The following is a 23,316-nucleotide window of genomic DNA, read 5'->3' on the forward strand; positions in this document are numbered from 1 at the left end:
TCTTAATCACTCACTGAGGCTGTTTTTTATAGCCTTGTTTTATTTGGATCTACCAAATTGTAGGCATTTCGGACTACTTAAGTAAATTGGAGTGGAAAACATTTACTTTCTAAATAACCAAGGGTCGTAGTTTATGTTCATAGCCTGGAGAAATTACAGTGATTGTGAAGTTATACGCTTGAGGGCATACATGTATGTTGTTGCTTTTGAATTTTGGTAATATTTTTAGTTTCGATTTTTCCTTAGTCGATTTCTGACGAAGGAATACAGCCCTAGGCTCAAAAGGAACCCTAAAATGTTATGTTGCTTCAAGAATTATATTTTCTTTTCTATAAATGTAATTTTTCGTGTATGTTGAATCCATCCGTGTGGGCGGCCATTTTGGATTATTAGCAGTCAAATGATTCTACACCGACAATGTCCACAAAAATTCAATACATTTAAGACCAACTCAAATATGACGCATAATTGTTTATTGCTAAAATGCAAGTTACAATATAAACAATTATGCGTCTTTTGTTAACATAGCTTTTACACATAGAAAGAAAACACTTTTTTTACCGGATTGAAGCTATATTATTACAAACTTATAATTAATTAAAACAAATTTAAGTTATATTAAAGAGGTAAGCACAAACCACATTCTACTATTTGAAGCCTGAAATGAAAAATTAATAAAGACACTCCTTGTGTGTGTCGCAGGTGTGTTTATTGTTATTAACTCACGTTTCTCATCATCGCATGAAGATCAATTTACGTTTCTTTCTATCCTTGTCCTAAAATAATGAATACAACAAATGATTTTTATACTTAAATCTTTATTGAAGGAAGGAGGCTTATAATCTCGCATTGCATTTATTAGTAGACTGTAATTTAGGCTTGTTTTAATTACAATTCCAAATTTTCATGTTTAGTTCCAATTTCAAATATTTTTCCCAAATTCCAAATTTGAATGGTATTCATTCGTTAAATTGATTCCGCTTTGTATAGTCAGATTAAATTAAAGTTATGCCTTGAATTTCGTTATTACTTTACTGTGACCTTGTATCGAGAATATTTTAACGTTCTTGAAACTAATTAGCGGTTTCGAGTATCTCAAAGGATAATCGATTTTAAGTTTTAGGAGTACAAAGTGAACACAGTTTTATATTTTAATTTTAAATTTACAATTTTAATTATGATACTGTCCCAAGATTTTGTGTGCACTGCAAAACATCAATTTACCAATTATGTTACAATATTAATAACGAAAAAGAGCTTTGCATAATTATGATATAACTTTCAAGTTATAATAGGTTGAATACTTAAAATTAAAATACGAATGATAAGTTATATCAATAACAAACACCAACCAATGGAAATATTTAATTACTTATGTTCCCAAATCACTGATATTGTATAATATTCAATAATTAAGGAAAATAAATTATTAGGGTACAGTTCAATTTACGGAGGAAATTACCTACAAAATAAATGAATTTAGAGTAAACTCCACGTAGTCAAAGTAATTTACTGAATAAATATTCAAGATTCGTTCAAGAGAATTGCTAAATTAGAACCAGGTGAATTCGGATATTGCATACAAATATAATATCCCTAATGAACTTGACGAACTATTGTTGCTATAGTATCTATAGTAATATTATAACTCTGAAAAGTTTGTTCGGTTATGAATATGTAAAATTGTACCTATTAAATGATTATTTTTGTATTCGTTTTTTTATTGAGTAATAAATTTCTTTATAAGATGACGCAACGACCTTATACAAGCTAGTAATACAATAAACAAATAACGGGCAGTACATCTGATGTTAAATAATAACGCCGTTCATAGACACACAGCCAAAGGGATCGTGAGTGCGTTACCGACCTTTTGAGCATTTGGACGCTCTTTATACTATATCAGGGGGCAAACGGGCAGGAGTACCTCCTTAAGTATTACCACCCATAGACGCTCACACTGCCAGTAATTTTCTTTACGGACTCTTAGTACGAGTAGGTTAGATTTTAGAGAATTTTATGTTAGATAGTTCATTTAACGACGAAGGTTGTTAATGTCACTAAGACCGTATTACCGCAGGATACAGCGTGAACATGTAGTTGTTTTTACAGACACATAATTTAATACATACATAAGGTTAATTTGACATAACCTTAGGTTTTGAATCGCTTCCTGGCGCAATCATTTTTTTGTATTGGTAGGCGTTTCAGTGTCATTATATGGCAGCCATACAAGGTTTACTGGTATTTTAAAACTTAAAAGGAGGCCCCAAGCAACTACATCCGTATTTGTGGATATTAAAAAAAAATTATTATAATAAAGCCTTTTCGACGAGTTTATTGGGTATGTAACTTGAGATGCTATTAGATAAATGGTGTCTATATCGTATTAATGAAATAACAAAGTTCTTAGATAGAATTTGTTTACGTCTTAGTTAAATCAGTATGGAATCGTAAATGTAGTACGCCAAGGCTTTTAGGCAGCGCGATTTGCAAATCAAATATACAACTAACGCTTAAACCATTCAAACGTATGTTAAGTTGCGAACAGTACATAAAATGTGTTCGAAATATTTATTATCAAACGATTCTATACAATGATCATGGCGTATGGAATTACGAGTTTACAATCTTCCAATCATCTTCTCCATAAACCAATTTTCCCCCTTTTTCTGTCATTTAATAATATTAACTGACATTTTACATGTCAAATATATAACTAGATAGTTATATGTAAACTATAGTATTTCAACGAATTATTATTCATATCTGTAGATAAAATGGCGAGATTTGGAAGCCTTTGCCAAACATGACACACGGAAATAAAAACGATTGTATTCAAAGAACTAAATTAATCCTAAATGTATGCTTTTGACTTAAGCATTCTTTCATCTCTTTCTGACAAATTGTATTTACGTTGTTATGAAAAAAATAGATGTTTACTTTAGTTAAAACCGTCCAATTGGATTAATTTATTTTTTGTACATAACGGGGTAACTTTTCACTAACAATATAACCTACAATATGAAGACCACACCACAAGATCACTTATTCTTTGTCCAAAGAACTGGCAGCTACCTCCGACAAAAAATAGTCTAGCTATTCAAAGGGGGAACGCTGCCTAAATGGACTCCTTATAATATTATATTTTAAGGTAAGTTATTGTTTTTAGTTATATTAATTTATGTTAGCAGCGTAATATAATTAAAAAAAATATAAATACTACTTCGGCCAATTAAAATTAAATGTAAGATATAGATTATATATCTTCAGGTCAGATAATACTTTCATAACCCATACTTCTACAGTAGTATGTAATTGTTTCAAACGCGAATTTCTAACATCAATCAATTATCTCTAAAGATCCTTTTCCCACCAGAGAAGTTTGCGAATAATTTAATATAAGAGGGCCAAGTTTATCTTGCGGAAAAGTTAATCTCACAGGCTATTACTGCAACGCGAGGTAGGCTTTTTTTATCAAGATTGAAGGTTTTGAAAGTCAATTGTCTTCCGACTCTTTCATTTACCTAATAGGGATAGTGTGTAAATTATTCGTCGTAAGATTTTATGAGAAATTAAAAATATATTCTACGTTTTATATGGACACATAGAGATTTTATTAATTATTTTTTGTATAGACATAAAAATTCAATGATACTAGTTGTTATACCACAGAGGCAATAGAAAGCTTTATGGGTCAAGACCAGCCAATCTTTAATATGACGTATGTTTCTTAATGAAACGCAAAACTATAATTAGTAATTGAATAAGCTTAAGATAGGTGTTAGAGAGTTTAGGTAATTATGTACATTTTTTTAATTTGTTACAAAAAGCAGTAGAAATATATACTAGTTAACTAAATGTTAGTTCCGAAAGAGCTCCAAATTCGTGTTTCTAGACGTACGTACATCTTCTGTGTAATTACTTTGTTTTTTTTTTATTTGTTAATTCCATTATCAAAATAAAAAACCAGTGGTAGCACCACTGGTCCTTACGCTGGTTTCCTTACGCTTTATGATATTTTATTTTCTTAATAAGCAAATCTCTGTGTGTTTTTTGAGATTTAGCTTTTGCTATTACTGTTTTGTTAAAACTATAAATGGATGAAAATTTGTTAGGTTAATTAAACAAAATTACTTTATGTTTTGCTTGTATCAAATACGAACCAGCTATAACTCGCATGAAACTGCGTGGCTAAGACACAAATGGCGCCATCTTGTAATCTGATCATAAAATTCGTAGACAATATCATTACCATGCCAGATTCAGTACAATTTATTGTAATAGGTAAGAATATGTGTCTGTAGGTTATGGTACTTAATAATTTGGTTGTGATTTTTGCATATCAGATCAATGCAATAGTTAAGAATGCGATTCTCTACGCAGTGACCGTGCTTTCGAAGCTTGGCTAAGTAGTATCACTAATTGCTAGCACGGTAAAGGATAGTTTTTGCTATAAAAGACATGTCTCATTCCAAAAATTTACATTAGATAGGGAAGGCTTAAAAGAATTAAATAATCATGAATGCAGAAATCTCAGGTATATATATGTTTACGCACAGAGCTATATGCATGTTTTTCATATTTATTATTAGTTTCTCTGTTATTTTTGCACAAACTTTATCTTTAATCTCAGACTGATATCATTGTACAAACACTCACTGCATTTCGACCTCTAGATAAACACATAGTGTAGTGAGTAAATCTACAATTTAATAAAAATAAACGTTATCAAATACTTTAATTAATATATTTATTTTAAAAAAATGTTTCATGCATTGCAATACAATAGATAACGTTTTTTTAAAATCAGTTTATAATACGAACAAAACACTAAAGTTCATCATCTATATCTTTAAATATGTATAAACAATAATAAAATATTGGTTTAAGCATGGGAAACATAAATACTAAGTAAAGAAAAACTGACAATTGAATTTTTCATTGAATACTGGTTTTGTCATTAAATAGATGAGAAATAAATAATGATGCCTTCAGAAATGTATTTAATGCCGTTAATATAAGGCTCGATCTCTGTAGTCTGTTTTAAAAACATGCGAAATGCACCGGGTCAACTAGTAATGTTATAAAGAATACATTGGACGTATGGTAATGAAATCGTAACAACTCAATACATCAGGGGTACAAATTAAACGAATATCTAAGCTGTAAGCAAAGGGCATCATCGATCAAAGTCTATTCCGTACATTATCCTCAGCCGTTAGCCGAGAATTTTCCCTACTTGTAATATTTAATCCCAGTTGAGTAGATTGCATCATAATAGCCTGCGAATGATAAAGCTCCTGCTCCCAGGTAACGTTATGATCGATGTTTGATAGCCCCTTACTTTGTTGAGTACATATGACTTGTTTTATATTCTTCTTTAAGTATTATGTTCTATGATTGTTGTATGTCGTAGAGAACGTCAAAGTATTTACTACGTTTAATACAAAGAACTGTAAAAAAAAAAACTAAATGAAATTTAATATTCATTTTCGCATGGATTTCTCTCGTACTTGTCTAGTTTGAGTAGAATCTTGTTTTTAGTATAAACAATCTCGGTGATTAAATGTCAACAATAACAATAATTGTAATTAAATTAAACCGTAAAAATTGTTACTTAGGAACATCTGTTAGTCTTTTTACTGTTAAAGTAGTCTAAGACTAGATATCGAGAAAAATAATTATCAAGCCATCGAATTCTAGAAGGAAGATAAAAAATAAATTCTAGAGATGAATATAGTTTAGTTCCTATTTACAACAACAGATGGCACTACACTGAGTGGTAATTACACTAAGACGCAAGTGTATCAACCCATACTGGCTTTAACAACCGGCTAACAATGCTATCTGAAACTTGAACGTTATATTTATATCTATACCAATGAGTTTATAATCTGATTACGAGATAGTTAATTAAACCTACCAAGCGGTAAACGGCTAGACCAAAAAACGCTGTTTAGACGATATCATAGCTGTAGCAAGCAATGGATGGAAGCATCAAAATCCAAGGAATCCAGCCCTAAACTAAAGACCCTATCTAAAACTCATCAGACATCGACGCAGAGTAGGAAATTCCACCCGTATCACCTTCGTCCGTCGTTTCACACTACTATGTGGAACCAGATGCCATCTGAAGTATTTCCGAACCAATTCGAGTTAGGGTACTTCAAGAAAAGACAACGCACTCGCGAGTCCTTTGAGAGTACTCATCCGTTAATGAGAGAATTCCATCACTTAACATAATGTGAGCCTCCCGCCTGTTTATCTATATAACAAACACTGAACTTAAAATAAACTTTTATATATTACTTATAAGGTTGGAAATTTAATACAGGCTTAATATTAAGAATATAATGAACTCATCTATAAAAAACCCAAACAAAACGTATAAGACCGTAACTTATTCCGGTGTCTATAAAGAAAAACTTTATTAGAGGTTAAGAAAATCTTAGTAGTCAAGGATCAACAAAACAAAGTATAGGGGAGTTGTGTTTCCACGCGATCGCTCGCCAATAAGTAGGCGGGCCGCAAACTTTGCTTTTCTATTCCATGAGAAAACAGTTTTCCGATAATTCAAATATAACAGACATTAAAATGCCAGTGTGAAGGATTTGTTTGGGTTGGTACGTGCCAAATATATCGAAATCATTGTGTGGCACATTCATCCAAATATTTTTAAAGTGATAATGTTAGTTTTTATTTATTACTTTTGCGAAAAAATATTGAAAAGTTTACATCCCTCAAATTCTTTCTTTATTCAATAAATATTAGTAATTTATACAGACACAAGTGAACTCATTTCATATCTTTTATTGATCGACGGTACCATCGTAAGCCATATACATACATAATAGCAAGGACCGATAGCATATCCAAGGCTAAAAAGTAATACAGGCTTTGATATTTTTTTAATGATGGAGTATTTATTTTTTTGTCACATTTCTTAATACTAATGAACTAAAGTAAGGTCATCATCTGTATGCATCACAACTACTCTTTAAAAAATGCATTATATAAAATATATAATTTTCTGAAGGATGTCCAACGGCATTACGCGCTTACATTCAGACTTATGTTGATACTTTTTAACCTAAACAAATTCTATAACTATATTCCTCAATAAACAGACTATATAACAAAAAAATATGATAAGAACAGTGTTTACCTAGTGGCTTCAGGGTACGACCCTGACGTCTGTCAGGAGCTTCTCATCCTTGACGTCCGTCCAATGTAAACACTCATACGTTCGGTGAAAGAAATGAACCTGAGGAGACCAGCATGTCTAAAACCTAAAAAGAAAAGAAAATTTGTAATCACAAAACATATAGTAATTTGCGGAGCAGTCTTAGAACAACAGTTTTTAAACAAAATCATATATTTTCAGTTCCTTGATCTTCCCGAGATTAGCACGTTCTACGAAAAAAACAAATAAGGATTTAAGTTAAACACGCTAGTTATGCTGACTAACAGCACTATAATTACGTAATTGTGACGGCGCTATATCCAAGTAAACGATTATGAGGTCACTTACATGTTACTTGTTAAATAATATTTGTGTTTCTATTATAAATTTGGTAGGACAGATAGCACTTTCTTGTCTTTTAGTTACGCTAAAATTAAATATTTATACCGCATCCTTATATAAACCCTTATCAGTTATTTATTAATTGATAAATCAAAATAGAAGCATGCATGTTCTATGAACGTAATTAATACTGGTAAGGAAGATAGCACGAGGACGATGTCAAGGACCTTAGATCCAAATGTGTGTCAGGGCTTAATCGACTTATTTACTTGATCTTGAAATAATCAATGAAAGTGGTATACGCCATGGCCCGTTGGAGATATGATACTTTCGGAAAGCTGTATCCCAGAGGTTTTCGTAGTGAAAAAAGTAGGAGGCCCACTTCAAGTGATACCCACGGACACTCCCATTAACAGAAGAGGCGCAATTGTGGTGCCGAATGGTTCGTAAATAATTCAATGGATTCTGAATAGCGGTGGTGCGTGGCAAACAGTGTATTAAAAAACGTTCAGTACTAACTGAAAGTCGTCGAGGTGCCTCTGGATGAGACGCATTGTATCATAACGTACGAATATTTATCCTCCAACCTAGATTAGTTATATGATGTTTCTCTGTTTGCTGTCACTGACAGTATATAAAAAGTTGGTAACCTCAAAATATCAAAATCAGTCGACAGATAATGATTTGTTGACACAATGTTATATTTGATAATATGGGTTGATCCATTTACGAATAGTTGGCGATCAGCCTGTCATTGCTTCACAATGAACATTCATTCACTCCATAATATTAATGCTTCCATTTAATGTTTTGTGTGGTAAGATAGTACAAAGAGAGGATTATATTAATCTATATTCATACTTCAATGATTAAACTGGCTTCAAGCGATTGAATTTTCGCACCATTCCATTGACATTATCAAAGGGTTACTTTAAAAAACCATGGCCTATGACTAATAATGTCATAGAAGCATTCTAAATTCAAATTACGTTGACTTAACTATAATTTGAGTTTGGAAGTGCACAATTATTTTATTTATTTATATGTAAGCTCTACCGTACAAAACACAGAGTTGCAGAAACAAAGCAGCAGCTTAAAGGAGGCCTTTGCCAAATAAAATTTTGACTGTATAAGTAGTTAGCATGTTATAAGTTCTTCCACCACTGCATATGCTTGCAACGTATATACGTAAGCGTTTTATGAAAACCTAAGCAAGCTTCTGGTCGAGTTATGTATTATATTAAAGGATCCCATGTTACATTTGTATCAAACGTTATTCAAAGATTTTCATTCGTTTGGTTTTAATTAAGCAATCTCATAAAGAGAACAATTATCTATTTCATGTCAACTAGCATTGTTTTTAATTTTCCAAGAATTGTCAAATATTTGTGCTTAACTCAAATTAATTCGCGTATTTTTCAACTGAGTTTAATCGAAAAAGTTTAAAGAATATTTTTGTCCGCATTCCAAATACGATCCTCATTTGAATAATACCTCTTACGTAATCCAATGTCCTATCGCTGAAAATAGTTGAAAACCCACTATGAATATGTTCAACCGATATGAGATCTGGCAACATGACAGACTAATATGATTGATCTATTTTTCAAATTTCATATACCCTTATCGCTTTGACCTACATGTCAACAGGACTGTCAAGAAAAATTGGGATCTCACGTCATTATAATTAAACTGGCCATACTGACTTTGTCTACTAGACTTTTGGGGCACTTTTACAAAATTTAGACTAAAAATATAAGTATCCGTTGCTGTGGTTACTGAGACGTATGCATATACGATTTCAATTCAGGAAGTTTAAAGGCACTGTGAGTAAAGAAAAAATTAATGTATTAAATAAGATAGGCAAGTAGTGCAAAATACATATAATACACAGTTATTAAACAAAACTAAACAGGAATAAAATATTAAAGATACATTAAAGAGTAAAAAGACACATAAATCACGATAATTTAAGATAAGTCTCACGTCAGTTAGTAGTTAGTAAGAAAGTTCGGGATACGATGTGGACAGGTAATGTTTGTACAGAAGAAATTTAAAGGAAGATAAAGAAGGAGCTAAGCGAATAGGGACGGGAAGTGAATTCCATAGCCTAACTGCGGAGACCTTAAAGGAATCGCCAAGAAAGGAGGAGTTATGAGATGGGATTTCAAGGGTATAATTTTCGGAAGAGCGTAAGCTATAGTTATGGGCTCCCAAAAAATTGAAATCATTTTTGAGATAGGAAGGAGTTTTAGGGTTGAACAGGATGGAATATAGGAGATGAAGAACATGAGCATCGCGTCGCTGACGAATTGGCAACCAGCCTAGCCGCTTACGGAACGCAGAGATATGATCGTACTTTCTTAGACCGAATATAAATCTGATACAGAAATTTTGGAGACGATCCAGTCTATTTAGCAATTCCTCGTTAAGATCGGAGGAGCAGGAATCGGCGTAGTCCAGTAAAGGCAGGAGGAGAGATTGCGCCAGTGAGGTTTTGGTACTAAAGGGAAGAAAATTACTAAGACGTCGAAGGATACTGGAGGCACCGTATAATTTTCGGCTAACTTCTTTAACATGCTGCTCCCAGGATAAATTTTGATCAAATAAAACCCCCAAATTTTTTACTGTACGGCTAAAATTTAAAATTACGCCATCGATATGGATAGGGGGTATCCTGGCCCAATCAATTCTCGTCGTGAAATAGGGGCTGCCAATAATTAATACCTTACTCTTTTTGGGATTGATTAGAAGACCAAATTTTTTACTCCAGTCAACTATCTTTGCCAGCTCATTGTTGGTAGATTGTATGGCTTGCGGGAGATCATCGAGACTTGATTGTACGTAGATTTGAAGATCGTCAGCGTATAAATGAAAATTAGTTGAAAGTCGGAAAGTTAAGGAGTTAATATATATAGCAAAAAGAAGAGGAGAAAGTACGCCAATAATAATGATAAAGTAATAATGATAAAGCCTTTATATTCTGATACTCTGTGATCTTTATTATATTTTCACTACATATGTCTCGGAGTTCGGTGTGCCTCTTGGCATAGACTTCCTTTAACTCCTCCACTGTTCTTTATCCTTTGCGACTCTTCTCCAGTTGTAGTTTACTGTTTATTTGAATTCGTTCTCCCATCTTTTGCGTTGTCGGTCTCTTTTTCATTTTCCGTCTCTAGGGTACCAAAGCTTCATTTATGTTATATCAGAAATTTAAATATAATGCCTTTGTGACGTATCTCTGATCCCACGTAAGCCTAAGTAGGTTCTCTGGGGGATATTGACTCGTCAATGTCCAACTGATATAAAATGTATAATCATAACGAAGCAAATGCCATACCTTTTTATTAGCTAGAATATGAAATGTTTAGTCAGCGAGGTTTAAAGTACTGTCACTTAATAAAAGGTGTCCCTAGAGGAGTGAAACAAACAGCTCAATAAGATGAGGCATTATCTTCGCGGGATAAAAAAAAGTCGTAAAATGTGGGTGGAGTCACATTAAATAAATTGCAGGCGAGCCTATTGCGACATCTGCGGGTCGCAAGTAGCATAAGAGCCGATAATTTTAAGGCTTCATTAAACTTGGTGTTTAAAGCGTTTAAAATTTTATTTTTTTTGACACATCGGTTTTTGGAACCGTATCCAAAAAACAAAACAGCGGTAAAAGTCGTTACTTATTTGGCACCAATATTTTATAAACAAAAATATAAATCAGCAGCTCTACAATTTTTTTTTGGTCTGGGACTCAGATTCTGTAGCTGTTTTATAATCATTCATCAATCTAATAAGCAAGCAGGTGAACCGCCTACTGTGGCTGACACACGCCGTCGACTTTTTGGGTCTAAGTCAAGGCCGGTTTCCATAAGATGTTTGCCTTTATCGTTTGCACAAAGAAAGAAAGCCCATTGGTGCAAAGCCGGGAATCTGTTCTACCGATTGAAAAAACGACTCCAACTATAAATTTTCCTCTGACAAGTTATTCAATACTTTTTGTTGCATTTAAATTACAGTGATACCGAGGCACTTATAGCTTTGTTTTCCTTTGTACAAATATGTACCACATATTAATTTTGTTTTATATTTTGGTAGTTCGTTGGATGCACCTATACTTGAAGTATGTATGTATAGTTGGATACGTCTACTGTTACATTAAACCTTTTGTAGGAGCTTAAAAGAGTGCAATGAAACTATGTTGATTTAAGAATAATTAATTTATTTAACAGAAACCTGATATCGAAATATTCTTATATTTGTAAATAAAAATTAAAATATAGCATGAACATATTCTTCTTTAACAGAATATAACGACATACCTTAATAAAAGCCGGTAACGCACTCGTGAGCCCTCTGGCATTGAGAATATCTATGGACAGTGTCACTTACCATCAGGTGAGCCTCCTGACCGTTTGCCCACTGTTCTATAAAAATAAAACCGTGTTCAGTTTTACAGTGTGAAGCCCTTATATATACTATCAAGTTTGAAAGGGTTTTCTCTAATCTAATCTAAAGTTCCCTATCTCTAAGAGATTCTATTTGAAGTACTCGAAGAAATTTGCCTTATATATAGTTCTTTATTGTACACTATATAAGTGTGATATTTTAATAGTCAATTTCAAACATATAATCCGGCTCTTAGTCCAAAACCGCGCCGCTAACTGCGGACGTTACGTCCTACTTAGCACGCTCTTTGATTTTAACTTCATACTTTTTTTAATTAAAAGCTTCTTTAAATTTCGTAAGTGCTCATTTAGTCTCGCTCGAGGACATCATAAGAATTTATTAACTCATAACGTTTCACGTCAAAAGCATCACCAACACTTCGCGTTTTAGGCTTTTTGAAAATAAAAATTATCTTAAAATAAAGATTGTATTATTATGTTTCTTGTACTTATTAAAAAAACATGCTTAATGTCCATAGGCGCTATTTTATTTTATAATAGTTAAATAAATGTATTGCATTACACTTATTTAATGGTTTAAATAAAAATATGTTTTTAAATATTTAGATAAGTGTATCAATATTTAATGTTAACTAAGGTTATGATTTGAATAAAATTTAATACATTTATATGCTTTATTTGGTAATTGCCACTGTTATTAATAAAAATATATTGAAGAACCTCTCACTGTTATAATGAACAAGTTTCCTCTTCACGGGTTGGAAGATAAAATAATATTCAGGTCAAATTAAGCACTGTACTAAAAATTCAAATTGAAATCATTTTAATAAAACTACTAAACTTGGCTTTAGGAAAGTATTGAACAATGCGTTAATCAGCATCCGTATATGAAATAAATAAAAAGGCACATTACCTTTTAATTTTATGTGTCAAGTCAGTGTTGTTATTGAGTGTCAGTCGTTCGGGGTATTTGTCCCTTGCGCCCTGCTGATACAGAGCGGTACGGGGGTTGGTTCTATAGCCCTTGATTGGGGACGCAGCGCGCGAGGTGATGCCTTGGGCTCTATTCGCTGCGCATAGCCGCGCAATTTTGTATACGTTTTGATAAATAAATGCAACTGAGCAGTGTTGGCCTAGTGGCTTCAATGTGCGACTTTCATCCCTGAGGTCGTAGGTTCGTTCCCGGGCTGTGCACCAATGGATATTCTTTCTATGTGCTCATTTCGTATTCGCTCGAACGGTGAAGGAAAACATCGTGAGGAAACCGGCTTGCCTTAGACCCGAAAAGTCAACGGCATGCGTCAGGCACAGAAGGCTGATCACCTGCCCATTAGATTAACAAATGATCATGGAACAGATACAGAAATCTGAGGCCCTGACCTAAAAAGGGTTGTAGGGCCATTGTTTTTTTTTTGATAAATAAATGCAATATTGCTGGCAACTCCGCCCAAAAATCGCCCATTACGGCCGAGCTACGCTCGCCAAAACATACCGAGCTGAGCTTTAAGGGCCCTTCAGGCCAACAGAGAGATTCCATTAAAAAATGGCAACTCCGTAGTGTAACTTAAATGAGTATGTACACCGCCACACCGGCTGTTCCCACCATCTCCAGAGTTTTACATAGATCTATTATTTATATTAGATCATTTCACTTGTTACGATCTACTCGAAATACAGGTTTCATAACTCGTACACAACATATACACATACAGTAAAATATAGACTATTTTAAGGATTAAAAGATTAATTTCAAGCAATATCATAAAGTTGGTGATGGTAATGACAGCGATAAACGCTATCATTAAACATAATTACGGGGTGACTCAAACAAGATGAGTCAAACTCTCATCCCTAAACTTATAAAAGTTATAAAACTCATTTGGTGTACGTCAAACACTGCCACGAGTAAATCGTCTATTTATTGTAAAGCAAATTAATTAAATATAATAAAAATAGTGCCTTCATTGCTTAGGTTAAGGTTAAGGCTAATATATTGGTCCTAGATAATTTCAGGTAGTTTCCAAATGGCTAAGCAGTTTTGTAAAAGATGAGTGACAGTTGAAATATCGCATTAAATTCTCGGCCGGATTAAACATTTTTTGAATCGATAGCGAAACAGATGATAATTTGTGCCCACTTAGGTTACGGGACTTTGGTAGCCGTTTGATTTAGTCAACCCAAGAAAGTTTCTGTTCCCAAGACACAACAAACAAGCCGAGTTAAAAGCGCTACGCAATAAACCATACATACATAATCTACATAATTAGTATACACTTTTGTTACAAAATTAAAGTTCCCTAGCCTCGGCCATAGCGAATATACTTTATTAGGATTGGCCATCACACATAGACATGGAGTCGAACATGCCAGCCACTAGATCATAAGGCTTATTATAACTATTGTGTAATACAAAAACACAATGTAATTAATTACTGACATATTACAGACAAATGATCTGTCATTGTGATATATTGACATTCCAACACACGCCCGAGGATCATGTGATTTATGTCAACAATATCTGTGACAGAAAAAATGAGGGTGATAATAAATGAGTAATTTACCGCGGCTAATATATGTATAGTTATCAAGGAGATAATCTCTAATAGTTGTATATTATTAGGTTTTTTCTTTATATTTGTTTACGCTAGATGTTTAAATTTATTTACTAGTCTTTGGATAACCACGATTATATGTTTCAATAGTAAAGTATTATTATATTATATCCTACGAAGTTTTCCTCTTGTTGCGCTGATCTTATTTATTTATTTTTTTCTTACAGTGATAGCCTGGATGAGATCGCTCGAAAGCGATGAATTAATATAAATACGTAGGTACACAAAAAGATATAAACAAAGATGTAATATGTTTTATTCAACTTCCAACTCGGTAAAATTTGATCAACAAATATTATAGTAATCTATATTCGTTAAGAAATTGAGGCATTTATTAAATCGTATAAATATATTATGTTTTCATTAATTATATTTTTGTTGTTATACAAAATATAAATATAAAAATAAAGGCCTTAAGCTTTCCCAGAAATTGTTTAAAAAACAATAGTGCGTTTAGGTCTGGCCCTCAGATTTCTTGTTGTGATCATAATCATTTGTATTTCAATAGATAATGTTCATACAGAAGAGACAACGCTTAAGCAATTTGTAAATACATAATAGATTTTTATAATGAACTTTAATTTCTAAAAAAGTCAGTTTTTTTCATAACGCAGCGTAAACGTATAAAATAATCTAATTATAAAATAATAAATAAGTGGTATTTTTAAAATGACTAGTCCGCAAAATCCGAAAATCGTTGTATGGAAATTAGTTGATAATTTTCAATGCCAACTACACAACTAACATTTTAAAGGATCCGCCTTCTAAGTCACCGAGCTTATAAAACTTTTTGGCGATTTATTATATATAAAATATATATAGATTTAGATATATTGATATACTAACGATATTCTATTAAAACTAATTATAAGTAAAATAATCCAGTGGCGCTACAAACTCATTAATGACGTGACCTCAGATTGCGTCTGATTTAAAGATCAGACTGCTATGCCTGATGATGCCGAGATTATACAGATATATACATGGTGGCTTCCTCACAATGTTTAATTTCATCCAAGGAGCATGTTAATTGAACACATAGAAAGTAATATACATTTCTGTAACGATAGAGAACGCACAACTTTGGGATTGACAGTACTCATAAGCCACTCGGCCAACACTGCTGTTATCAATTAAAATTAAACCCCAAATGCCAAGTTGTAATCATGAATGTTTAGGTTTCAAAGACGGTCATTATTTGTATTTCACGCTCAGCCTTTCTCGGTTCGTGATTCATAAATAAAGAAGTGTTGGACCTTTATTTCAATACTTTATCTTACTTTTGAGATAAAATCTATCCAAATGTAACGAAACAATCAAATATTTTTTATTTGATAAGAATAGACATTTATCTTCAAGTTTTGTTGTCATACGTATGTAATTGTAGTTTTATAATTGCATATGTAAAATAATAATCACACGGATTTGTTTATTAGTGAAAACGTGACAGAGTATATTTTATCATTACGACAATTGTATTTTATTACTAAAGCATATCTTTAAGTAAAGAGAATACCGGAAGAGGTAAGATTTACTATAATGTATTGGAATTGATTGTAATATCCAATTATGACGTTTGATAGGTTTAAAGTACACGCTTTATGCCAAGCTTTACGTCGGAACTAAGGTAGAAAAATACCCTAAATGATTGGTCTGGTTTTGACTTTTAGAGATGGCCCAGCGAGCTAACTTACTACTTAGAATGTCCCTGATAAAACTAGGATTAATTAGCTTAATGTCGATCTACCCAGATGAAGCTATTATGAACATAGCTACTTATGTAAAAGCACATCAAATATGATCCCTTTGAAAGCATTCAGACGTTTTTACTTCAAACAATAAACAGTCGTATTTGCTGAGCGCCCCTCTCCTGACTTTTTAATACAATTGTCCTTCCCGTGCACTTGAGTGAAGGACTGAAAGTAGGTTAATGCGTATGTTAGTTCCGCGGACGCACAAGCTCACCCGGTAATACCCGGCCAGATTAGAAACATAAAAGATAATAGCAGACTTTTCATTTAATTTCTCTTTTGCGCGTTACGGTTTTTTTAAAAAATTGCTTTAGAAAAATCTTGCTTTATAAAGATTTTTGCATTATGTAATCTATCTAAAGCAAACGCTTGTGCCCTAATGAAGTTGGATTTCATAGATATATTTCTACGTCAATATTATTTATCTTTTATCAGATCAGTATTGGGTATACCCATTATAGTATACGATATGGCTGTTTCCTTGAGATGTTTTCACTGAAAAATCGAACACAAGACCCTAGAGTTGAAAGTAGCATGGTTTTCGTATAATTTGTGTAGGTATATAAGTAAAATTAAAGCTGTAGTTATATAATCGCTTCACAAACCACTCTTTAACTCTAAATTGGTTGGAAAATCTCTTTGTAAATTTATATAAATAGAAAACTTTACAAACACGTATTTTAAACTTCTAAGCTTTTACATTTAAGTTTGATATAACAGCAATCACAAGTATTCACAGCATTCGCGTTTTCCGCTAAAAACACACTCTCTTCGAAAGACTTCACTTTCACCTTAAAGCCTCAGCTAACATCGGGATATTGGACGTTGACATATCGAATGATGTCAGTTTTGCGGTCATTTGGAGGGAAAGGCTTAGAAGCTTGGTGTGCTCATCTAGGCGAGACGGTACTTCACTCCGGGCTACTGCACTGCTTGCAACATTATAAAGCGTAAATTCGACCCCACAGGGAGTACAATGCTCCTTCCGCTTGATCATATTTAACGAAGCGCGATTTGAATCGTCAACGGCCAGTAACTTTCCGAGCGGCTTGATCCCTTGGCGTTGCGTAGAGATGTGGGGTCTCTTTGCATCCTCTATTTACCATGGAGAGTATTCATAGAAGTTCTTCGAACTAATACCTGCAGCTGAATTTCATCATCAGACGTCAATGCAGAATACAAAATACCATCCGTATCACCTCGATGTCCGTTGTTCCACAACCGATAGTGTCTTAAGGCAGTTTTTGCCGCGCACCACCACTATGTAGAACCAGCAGCCCACTAAGTATTTCCGAAACAATTTGACTTAGGGTCCTTCAAGAAAAGGGCGTACCAATTCTTAAAACGTTGGCAACGTACTTAGGCCTTCACTAAACATTACGTTAGGAACATAAACGTCACTTTTTATTTATACTATTCTTTTGTTTTGATTGTTTTAATTTATTACCTCCACAGTCACACATCCTCCAGTGTTTATTTGACTTTGTTTTTCTTTGGTTTTAACACTAAATACGCTAAATACATTGTAAAATATACAAATTGTAAATATATAAAAATACGCTTAGTAAATTGTAATTTCGGAACCGCAAGTGCAGCAAATACACTAATATATCTAGATATTATTGATACTTATTAACCCAATTTTGCTCTATATATCAACCAAAGCCCTGAGTCATATTTCCGTTTCACTGACGAAAAATGTAGTCCGCAAGCCCAGTGCCAACGCTGTAAGCCATCAAACGACTGTGATACATTCCCTGCAATAAAGCATGTCTCGGCCTTGCAAACTGTATAAAATCAAAATGTACATTTACTAACGTATGCAGCCAAAACGAGCACTTGGAAACTAGATACTGAATACTTCAGAATATTCCTTTGAAATGTTTTATTTGACGATCGGAAACTGTACGCTCAGAGACTTTCAAGTTTTTCTTTGAAATTTTGACGTTTTTAACAAGTTTTACGTTTATGACTCGGAATTTTAGTTGTAATATTTAAATGAGTTAAGGCATGCAACTCACATATCTGAATTAGAATTTAGTAGAAAATCATATGATATACAAAAACAAAGAGCAGTGAAGCCACTAGCTTCAGCGTGCGACTCTCATCCCTGAGGTCGTAGGTTCGATCCCCGGCTCCATTGGTGCACAACCAATGGATTTTCTTTATGCGCATTTAACAGTGAAGGAATACATCGTGAGGAAACCGGCTTGCCTTAGAGCCAAAAAGTAGACGACGTGCGTCAGGCACACAGGGCTGATTTCCTACTTGCCTATTCGATTAACGAATGATCATGAGACGGATCCAGAAATCTGAGGCCCAGACCTAAAAAGGTTATAGCGCCATTGATTTATTTATACAAAAACAAAGCATTTGATTTTTATTCTTCTTCTACTTACTCTGATGATTATCTCAACAACTATGATCGTATACTTGTTTATATTGGGAATACACAGTTTAAAAGTCGAAGTTCACGTCGGAGACCAGTTAGGATAATCGAAGCAAAGTTCTAAAATCTAAGATCTTTTTCTATCAATTGGAAAGATTACTATACTGTAGGTATTTACTATTGCAATCGGATTTTGAAAGACTACATTCAATATTCCAAAATAAAAGCAGTACTATATTTATTATTATATAGCTGAAAGCTATGCACTCATTCGCTATATATATTTTGTAAAAAAATAATGGTAATTATTAATACCAAAATTTTCACACAATTTTTGAAACATTATTTATATGAAAGCCATATGTAAAAAGCAAAAAGAAGTGGATGAGACTTGATTTTTAATCATCATCAAAGTGCCCTAATATTTAAATAACAATCGGTATTTTGACGCAGTAAATAATTTATAGCTGTATACTATATTAAGCCGTGTTGGACTAATTGTTCCCCCTGTAACCTGTAAATCCCTGAGACCGTAGGTACGATCCCCGGCTGTGCACTAATGGACTTTCTTTCTAGGTTTGCATATAGCATTCGCTCGAACGGTGAAGGAAAATATCGTGAGGAAACCGGCTTGTCTTAGACAAAAAACTTGACGGCGTATGTCAGACACAAGATCGCCTACTTGCCTATTAGATTTACAAATGTACATGAAACAGATTCAGAAATCTGAGGCCCTAAAAACGGTTCTAGCGCCACTGATTTATGTTTTTTATACTATATTAAATTTTCTTCAAGTGTTTTATTTAACACCGTGTCAAAATCAATATTTATTTGTTAATTTCTTTTCTATTTCATAACCAAAAAAACTGTTGAGAATAATGCAATTAATTTTTATTATATATCTTCTGCTTCAACTTCCTGTGGTCGTAATTTAATCTTCGCGGTCGATTAGGCACAGAAAGCAATTATAGTCGAAACGGTAATTCATATTGTGTACAATACATTAAACAGGAGATCAAATCACACGATGGTCATAAATTTGCTCCAGTTTCGGTCGCTAGATCCTCGGGGATTCCAGTACCGTTTGTCTTGCCCACATGAGATTGGCTGACTTGTAATTTCCTACAAGATTGTTCATTTTACTCGAATTCTTTTTTGTAATTGTTGCTTCAATTTAAATAGATTTGTGGTGATATAAATAAAGATAGATTGATACAATATATATAGTACGCGAGGTTATCTCAACATATTATTAACGCATGTTTTGAAACATCAACAACTATAAATATGCCTTCTTGCGTTGCTGATGATCTTTAACCTTTTAAAAAGGTCCAGGTTTCGATGCTAGGTGAATTGTTTATCAGGATTCAAACCAGCTATGACACAAAAAATCAATGAAGCATACACAGTGTGTCTGCCTAAGTTTTGCGAGGGATCTCAAGATGTTTATTTGTACCGTACGGCCTTCGCACATGGAAGGATAAACAAAAATATTCTTTAGTACGATAGGATTCGAACGCATGAATTATGATTTAGTAGTTCATTTTAATTTTCGTTAAGATAAATAAAATAATAATAAAACTAGCGTTATTAACGTCTCGTGTTAACCATTCGTGCCAAATCGAATCATTACATAATACATAGTGTACAATAACTTATCTCGAATACACAATGAAGGAGTCAAAGATATATAACATCGGGGCTCTTAATTTAATTGATGTATTAGATTTAGTACAGCGATATGAAGGTACTGGAGTCGTAATTGGGGTATCGTATTACCAAATATTATAATTTGGCTTGTAATATTCTAGTTCTAATTAAGTTTGATAAGAGCCCCTTAAATTGAAATTATTATACAATACGTATAATTGGAACATGTACATTGGAGATATTTAGTTTCTTAAACAATACTCCTTGATGTGCGACACTTCGTGGAGATGAGAAAAGGGAAGTCTAAAACAATTCAAATTATATTACGTTATACTTAATAATATAATAATAGAAGTAACTGTGATTAAGACAGTTTTTTTTGTAAGCAACGGATTATGTAAGCGTTTATGGGATTCTTAAAGTTAAATTAAGACGTGTGTCTTCAATACGAGACTGGCAATTAAAATATTGGAGTGTTACCGCGTTTTAATTTTAGTAATATTAACATATTTATTGACAAAAAATGTCTTGAATATAAATATTTTAAAGTAAGTTTTTTAGTTCCAGGAATGCTTCAAATAAACAAAGTGCCTTTTTAACATTAGTATAGATACAAAACAACATAATTAGTTTAAAATATCTTGTTATTGTTTATGCACGCGGCATTCATAATATGAATGAATGAGCTGTTGTTTGGCTAGCTTTATTTAAAAATGGAACGTTAAATAGTGCATTATTGAGGTCAAAATAATATTTTATGGATTAAAATATAGTATGTACATGTTTTATTAAACAATGGTTTATATAAAATAAACCTTCTCTCGATAAGCCGTATTAGCTGCCGTTCAGTGTTTAGGCGTGCAATCTGCAAAACCCTTCAAGTAGATTTTTGTTCTTATCGTTCTCGTATCACTTTGCATGTAAATAAACGTGACAAAATAATTAAATAAAAAAACATTATTTATTATTTACTAAATTCAAGTTCTTTAGCCGTGGCATTCGTGGCTCGCTTATAAGTTCGCTTTTGTGTCCGAAAATGTTTTTTTAAAGGATAACATGCTTAAAATGAAGATGTTAATAAATTAAAACTTTTACCCAATTGAGGTTCATTATATATAATTGTACTTATTTCTATTACAGTAAAGAACCGGGGAGGAATGTGGGGCGGCGGCGCGCAATGCGTGCACGCTTCGCTTCCTCGCGGTGCTCACACGCGGCCTGCGCCAACGCTCAGTGGCTCTATAGCCAATCGCCGCCCGCCCAGGTATGTGAAGTCACATTTCTAATTTAAAAAGTGTTCACACAAAAATCAACATTTATATTGTTAAATATATCTCGAATAGTTCTAGAATGTTAAGAGAAGCTTTTAACTAAAACTAGTGAGTAAAAATTTGACAGAAACCAAACCCTTTCTGACAAATTTTTGGACGCCGTAATAAACATGAGACAAAATAGTACTTTAGTTTATTTGAAATTATTAGTATTTATGACTCGTTATTATTACGATTATTTTGATAGTCCAGCTGTTCAAGATAACATTTGAAAATATAGAAATTCGTATGAATAATAACAAACAACGTTTATCTCTGCACTCGTTGCCTTTGCTGATTATAAGACACCATTATTGGCACGGATAATGAACGTTTGAAGAACGAGGATTACGATGTTTGTATACGATACGATCTAGATCTATGTGCATTTGCAAATATATCTTTTCCTACCTATAAAGCTGTGCAAAATTGTAATGAGCTTTATAAAATTCAATTAGAATAAACCTACATATATGATTTCTAGTATAACATAATTTGTCCTCGATCCTATTACAGCCTCTCCGGCTTGGACAGGTTGACTACTACCACTGAAGTTGTCAGCCTACTTACACGCGCAATACCACTTAAAGTAGTATATACCGCCCTAATCACCTAAAGAAGAGATTCATGGTCCGTGCCAGTGACCCTAGGTCTATGAATAATCTTGACGAATGTGAAAAAATTGTGTCAAAAATATAATTGTGTAAATTATTCGAAACTACAAAAGGCTCACCTGTGTTCATTGCTAATTACGGGTGAGTTTCAACAATTCACACAACACAACACTGTTCATCTCCGGATTGAAACTTCACTCAACACGTGTAATTACACAAGTTTCAGAGGTTAACGAAATTGGAGGAGGGCTAGTTTGCACGAGTGTGCCTAAATACGTATCAGTTAAGCGATTTGTTGCTAAAATGTTCTCTATTTACTGAGGCTTCCGTTGTACGGTGTCTAGAGCTGATTTATCTATTTGGAATACTGTACGACTTTAGAAAATATCGAGAGGTTATTTAGTTTATATTATAACTTTATTCTCATTGCTTTTATCAATCGGTTTATCTAGATTTACTTTATAAGACATTTATAATTTGTAAATAAATAAATAAATCAACACTATCATTCTCTTAGTTATAGACCAATCAATACAAATATGCAGTTGGGAAGTGGATTTTATTTTAAATGCATACAAAATTTACGATATTTTTGTCAGATATAAGCAGTCTTCTAAAATACAAAAAGTATTACAATATCACTGATATTACATGTTGATAAAATAAAAGTGTATTAGCATAGAAACTAACAAAGAAACAAATTTGCTCGACTCGATATTATGTCAAATAAAAAGTTTATGAACATAATTCTATGGAATGTAATATTTATATATCATACAATATTAATACACAGTATAAGCTTAGATAATATATATACCGTCTATATATATATCATAATATTTGTCGAGCGAAAAGTCAGACAGATTTAAGCTTCCATAGAAATTTATTTACACTTTTACGTTATTCATATGCAATTTATTTATTTATGAAATAAAGTTCCTATGGCATAACATTGTTTATTAACGATTGATAGAACGAATATACTAATAAACATTTATTAACGAATCAAAAATCACAAAAAAAGCTTTCCTAAATAGTGTTGAGGCGAGAAAGTAACCA

General features: G+C 33.0%; 1 protein-coding gene across 2 annotated transcripts in view; it reads left to right on the forward strand.

Annotated features, from left to right (window-relative positions):
• Window positions 1–23,316, forward strand: part of LOC123717488 — an 88,733-nt gene that overhangs the window by 55,320 nt on the left and 10,097 nt on the right. For both annotated transcript variants that reach the window (XM_045673493.1, XM_045673494.1), the window contains exon 2: window positions 21,474–21,597. In XM_045673493.1, coding sequence (XP_045529449.1) covers window positions 21,474–21,597 — 124 coding nt within the window. The remainder of the gene's footprint in view (window positions 1–21,473; window positions 21,598–23,316) is intronic.

This window comes from Pieris brassicae, chromosome 12, assembly GCF_905147105.1.
Source record: "Pieris brassicae chromosome 12, ilPieBrab1.1, whole genome shotgun sequence".
Classification (NCBI taxonomy): Eukaryota; Metazoa; Arthropoda; class Insecta; order Lepidoptera; family Pieridae; genus Pieris; species Pieris brassicae.